Genomic DNA, 6,275 nt, shown 5'->3' on the forward strand with positions numbered 1-6,275 from the left:
ATTTCATGAATTATATTATTGCATTTGGCCGCAGCCCTCAGATAAATTTTCATTTTGGAGAAAAGCTTTGTGCAGCTTTGATATAAGCTGAAACAGCTAAACAAGTGCATCCTAAAATTAACATAAATTCATTATTTTAATACAACAGTCATTTCTGCATTTCTTGTGGAGGTCACCTCCTAATAAATGTCATTACAGAAAATCTAATTGCTCATTTTAAATCAAAACTTTTACTTTTAATACTTAAGTACAAAAAATAACAGATACTTTAAGACTTTTACTCAAGTGTTATTTCTAAAGGAGACTTAACTTTTACCAAAGTAATTTTTTGGTAAGATACTTGTACTTTTACTCAAGTATCACTTTGTGGTACTTTATACAACACTGGTTTAATGCCACACATACAGTGATTTCCAATTTTTTCCTCTTCCTTTGTTGCCTTCAACCTGGAATTTTAATTTGATTAAATGCAACAATTCTTGTAAAGTTATATGAAGGTAATTTAATAATGATTAAAAAACAAAATGACCTCCATAAATTTCAGATTTCAAAACATCAGAGGAAAAAATCTTGTTTTAAACAATAATTAGAAAGATGGATCATGGATAGGCAACTGGTGGCCTGCAAGTCACATCAGGGCTTTGTGTGACTTCTGTCCAGGAGCGATGGATGGATGGATGGATGGATGGATGGATGGATGGATGGATGGATGGATGGATGGATAGACAGTAGATCCAAAAAAAATAAAATAAAAAAACGCATTTTTAAATTAATTTATTTAGTTATTGTTCCCACATAAACAAAAGAACACTTTCACAGATCTCCCACCACTGTTTTGAATGACCTTTCCACCCTGAACACAACTATACAGAAAACAGAAACTTCTCAGAGTAACGATGCTGTCAGTTCAACAACAATGACATTGATTACAAAACTTTCAGTTAATCAGAAATAAAGAAAAACATATTTATTACACACAAAATATGTCAGGTAGTTAAAGTGGACTTCAAAGGGTCAAAATCAGTAACACGGCTATGTTATCACAAAAAATCTTCATTTTCTGCAGTAAGTTAGTGAATCATCTTCTAAATATTAGAGTATTAAACGATGACACCATTTATCAGACAGTAAACATCCTGGTAGGACAGAAGGATATAAAAAGAGCTATTAAAATCATGCACTTTCAAAACAAACAAAAAAAAAAGGCTGGAAAACTTAAATATTTCACACTTCCTCTGCAGTAGTTTACATAGTTTTTGTTCTGGAGTGATAAATACTGATCCAGTTTTGATCAAACAGTACTAACATCTGGACATTTGTTTSTGAAAACCAGGTCAGCTTTAAGTACCGAACTGTTTTCAACAGATAAAACTACCTTGTGTTTATTAACTGAAGAGTAATTTGCTTTWCAATCCAGTTCATTTCAGTATCTGTGCAAAAGTAAACAAATCACTGTCACTTATTTTGCTGCCTGCAGATAAATTAAGAGCTCCCAGTAACTTCTGTTCGACAGATTCATTTTATCATAGAAAAAAATCTTTCAAAGAAACCCGAATTTGAAAAAATTAAAAAGAAAGAAAACAGTACAAACTCGGGACTTTGTCACAGTGAGGATTTGTTGTTGTTGTTTTCTGTTTTGTTTTTCTTGCTCCTCCCACACCCAGAACTGAGAGAGGCTTTTAGCTGAGAACAACATGGCGGTCGAACACAGACTTCCTCTGCTCCTGGACCTGCCTCCTCCAGCGCTGCTGAGCGTGCTCCACTTTGTTCAGCATGTTGGGCCGGGAGTGTGAACGGGACAGAACATTGTGAGCATTGGCAAAAGGCTGCTGGTCCTACGTGAACAAAAACAAAAAACACATTAGTGAAGTTCAGTGAAGACAAAACACAGACATGTTTAGAAACAAAATCAGTTTGAGCATTTAAACAATTKGAGAACTGAATGTGAGTTAAGATTTAATAAAATATTTTCAAGCATTTCACATGATGGTAGTTTGTCATCAGTGWGTGCGCTTTTTATTTCAGTTATAGCTGATCAAAATAAGTCAAAAATTGTACTTCTCTGTCCTTCCATATCAAACGTCTCAATTCACGGGTTACAGCCGATGTCGGCTGCTTATGTAACTGCCCCACACCGTAGGCTGTCCCAATTCGTAGGTGCCTACTCAGGCGGCCGACAAAACCCCAAAAACATCGGCTGCATCCGATTATACGCGGCCGACGGTATCCCAGAATTCATTGCACCGTCAACAAATTAAACAAAAAAACAAAAGCAGTGAAGTTTCTTTTAATGGCAGAGTTTTTTTTTTTTTAATTAAGGCTTTTTGGCTGCATGACGGATCAGTGGTTAGCACCGATGCCTCACAACAAGAAGGTCCTACGTTCGATCCAGGCTCTTTCTGTGCGTYAGTTTTCTCCGGGTACTCTGGTAAACATGTATAATAGGTTTCCTTCAGGCCCAGACCACCATTGAAAATGAGATCTGAGAGCTCAATGGGACTTGCCTGGTTAAATAACGGTAAATAAAAAATATATATTTGTTTATTTGTATCGTTTTTCTATTAAAGCTGAATTTTGCCAATTTATACCTTGAAAACAAGGTAACGAGGCAGCACGTGGTCACGCAAACATACATCTTCCGTAGACTAGACCAGAGGTTCTCAAAGTGGGGTCCCAGGACCCCTAGGAATCTGTGAGTCGTGTCTTGGGGGGTCCTCAAAAAATTTCAAGAAATTGTTAATTTGGTTTTTATTTCAAAAGATGCATATGAGGAYTACTGCAGTGGTAAAACAAACAAACTAAACCATACAAAAATACTATTACCATGGCATTTAGGGGTTAAAGTTAAACAAATGGTCAATGATTTTGCATTAACAGCATCGGGTTTATTAAGGGGGGTCCCTGGAATTTCTTCACCCTTGTAAAGGGTCCCCAGACCAAAAACGTTTGAGAAACCCTGGACTAGACAGTCTCATTTCACAGCCGTTTATGCAGCCGACATGAACAATCAACAGCTCACGTCAGCTGCAAACCATGAACTGAGACACAGCCACAGGACATAAACTGTCCAGTCAGCTAAATCTGAATCTCCGTCTTTTTTAAAGCAATTATTTACTCCTCTATTTAAAATTTGTCCCCAGTGCTTCTGCTGGAACTGGAAGACGTACGCCAGTACCTGCTAAAATAGACATTTCTGCTCTGTTCAGCTTTTTTATAAACTTTTTTTTTTGCTATTTTTCTATTGATTTTTTTCCCTCTTGTTTTCCTCCTTTCAGCAAAACTCAGCTGTCAAAATTTACTTCAGATCAACAGTTTTCTAGTAAACATTTTCAGCTTCTTCAGCTAAAATCTTTCAGCATTAAGCTTTCACACTGCGTGCTCGTTTTCTGATTTATTTCTGTTCCTTCTTGTTTTGTTAATTTGTGCTGTTTCCATCCTTTTTGCAGAAAAAAACTCTGATCTGCTACCAGTTTTAACTTTGATTAACTCTAAATATCTAAACACAAAGACTGAGCTCAGTTAAATAATGCATAACCTTTGCAGATTTTTTTAATAATCTCCTTAGTCAGCTGAGCATTTAGAAGGACAAGACTAACAAAAAGCACAAACCTTCAAAAAATAAGTGTTAAGTAAGTTACAGAGTCCTTGAACCTCATAAAACTGTTAAATTTTACCCATAATCCCTGATTCCCATGTGATGTTTTATGCAACAAAACGGTTACACATTAAGAGAGTTATGACGGAGAGCTCAGCTTCATATCTTTGCTGAACAAATGGTAGCACTCTTCAGATCCACACATACCCCAACATCGTCTTCACTCTGGATAAGCTGCGAGTGTCCAAACAGCCTCCTTTTCAACATGGGCTCCAGGAGAGTCAGATAAACCATGTAGAGCAGCAGCAGGCCCAATATAGACAGGTACATTATGATGGTGACCTGAAGATATGGAACAATCACTCTCTGCTTTTTGACTAAACAGTAAATATGATCTTATTAACATAAAGCTTGATTTTCCCCCTCATTATAAAAACTTTTGAAATGGACAAATAATTATCTAACAGATGAATCAGTATTTTAATCACTGATCAGACGTTTCAATATAAACTTACCTTAATCGTCCCGGAGCTCCTCTCCTCATATTTACACTCACAGCGCAGACAGTAAGCCTCAACGTCTTTCCCATCCACCGGCATTGGTTCCACCACATGGAGACAGTTACTGACAAGAAAACACCATTAATAACTTTACATGATACAGGTTTGTTTCAAAATGATGTAGTGATAATAACATACCAGTCTTTGAGGGACACATTTTGTTTGTAGATATGCCCCTCGACGTCTCTGTATGGCGGACAGATACATTTACAGCGGAAGTCTTCTGAATTCTGAAACAAATATAAATGTTAAAGGATCGTTTTTTCCATCATTGTGTTTTAATGTTGCTCTCATTTTAGTTAAAATAAAATACATTTTAGTAAAATGACATAAGGACAAAACATTATAGCTGTTGCTGTTTAGAAGCAGCTGAGTTAATATTAATTTTAGTATGGCAGCATTAAGATTAACTTAAATCAATTAAACATTACAATTCATCACACAGTTTTTTTTTTTTTTGGTAGGTTACTGCTTATTCTTGGAAAATTAATCTTTTCAATGTTTTTTGAGATTTCTAAGTAAACAGCTGTATTTTAAAATGTTTTATTTGTGTCCTGGGAAATAAACATTCAGCAAAAAATAATTTTACACAGTAATAAGAACCCATATGAGCACAAACATGATCAAAAACGCATTAAATGAAAACGATCAAACCTCTTAATTCGACATTTAGTCAAACGCTTACGACTGAAAATAAGATGTGATTAATTTCTTAAACAAATGGTTCAGAGATTAGATCTCACTACAGTTGCACTCCTTCGTAGTTTTCTGTTCGGCTAGCTAACCAGGCTAACGCTAGCTTTACCTTCGCTGAAACCCGGCAGAGCAGCACGAAACACAAAAAACAGAYAGCCCCGACAGAAAACAGAGGCTTCATTTTTACTGTCCGTCAGAGCGAGTCGGATAAAATGTCTCCTGAGTTCACCCAGTGACGACAACCAAACCCTAACAACTGACGACGTTAGCCATCGAGCTAAGATAAACTGAGGCAGCTGATTTTGTTTTCCACGATGACTTCCGCTTCCGCATTCAGTCACGTGACCAGCCAGGGGYGGTATTTATCAGGTAATGTTACTTATTCTTCACAAAATATGTTTGCGTGCGTGTTAATAAATTAAGTCAGGCTGATTTTCACTCATTGCTATATTATCTAAATAAATCTTTTTTGAACATATAAAAAATGTCTGTCGGAATAGCCAGTTCTGTGTAAAAGTTTTAAACATTTCTTAAACTTTTCTTCCAGGAGACATACTTTCTGTTAAACCGGTCTCCTTTAACCCACAGTATTTTTTCCCCAAGTCAGCCTTTTCACTCTTTTGCCCAGTCCCGACCGTGTCAGAATTGTGTGCAGTTTGTGTTTGAAAAATTAGGAAAATGGGAAGGTGGAGGACAAAAAATGTCAGCCTTGACAGAAACTACCTACAGCTTTTGTGTGTCAGCAAAACCCTGGTTTGTCCCTTGAGTTTATTACGCCTGGGTGACTCACAGGTCAGAGTTGTGATTTAACAATCCAAACAAASAAAAACACTGCTCAGACAAAGCACAAAAACTGAACACGTCTAAACAGAAAATGAGTGAAAAACACAAAATCACACAAAGTTCAAAGTAAACCTCTAAAAGACTTCAAAAAGCTGCTTGTAATTAGAAAAGTATAATATTTACTTGTTTTGTATTGATATCACACTGCAGTCAGAACACACACACAAAAAATGTTTAGTTCCATAAAAAAGTGATGAAAGTCATGAAAAAACTGTTTCCTGTCTTTATTTACAGCATATTAGATGTACAAAACCTTAAAAATATACATTAATGTATCATGTAAAACAGGTGAATTGCTCAGTTGTATTTTACAAAGTTCTTTTAAATGTTATCTTTTTGTACCTCASTCAGTGTTTTGGGGTTCATCTTAGTAGTTTTTTTTATGATGCAAACAGGGTTTGTTGTGTTGAAGCTGTCATTATTTCACAAATGCATCAAAAGTAGTCATTTTCAGCTTTTTCCTGCTATACTGTTACATTTTAGCATTTCACCTAAAACTTTTTTACATCATGTACAAGATCATCACCAGAATAATAGCTTTGTGGTGGAACTACCTTTTTTTAGTAGTGCTAGTGTTCCCA

At 36.0% G+C, this 6,275-nt stretch overlaps 1 protein-coding gene across 1 annotated transcript; it reads right to left on the reverse strand.

Moving 5' to 3' along the window:
• Positions 1-759: 759 nt before the first annotated feature.
• tmem9b (TMEM9 domain family, member B) lies at positions 760-5,175 on the reverse strand. Its single transcript, XM_014026696.1, has 5 exons — positions 4,961-5,175; positions 4,294-4,385; positions 4,111-4,219; positions 3,803-3,937; positions 760-1,835 (listed from the first exon to the last, which is right to left on the reverse strand). Exons 1-5 carry the CDS (start codon positions 5,030-5,032, stop codon positions 1,680-1,682), a joined length of 564 nt encoding a protein of 187 aa, XP_013882150.1. The 5' UTR covers positions 5,033-5,175; the 3' UTR covers positions 760-1,679.
• Positions 5,176-6,275: the final 1,100 nt, after the last annotated feature.

This window comes from Austrofundulus limnaeus, unplaced genomic scaffold (genome assembly GCF_001266775.1).
Source record: "Austrofundulus limnaeus strain Quisiro unplaced genomic scaffold, Austrofundulus_limnaeus-1.0 Scaffold5, whole genome shotgun sequence".
In the NCBI taxonomy this organism is placed as follows: domain Eukaryota; kingdom Metazoa; phylum Chordata; class Actinopteri; order Cyprinodontiformes; family Rivulidae; genus Austrofundulus; species Austrofundulus limnaeus.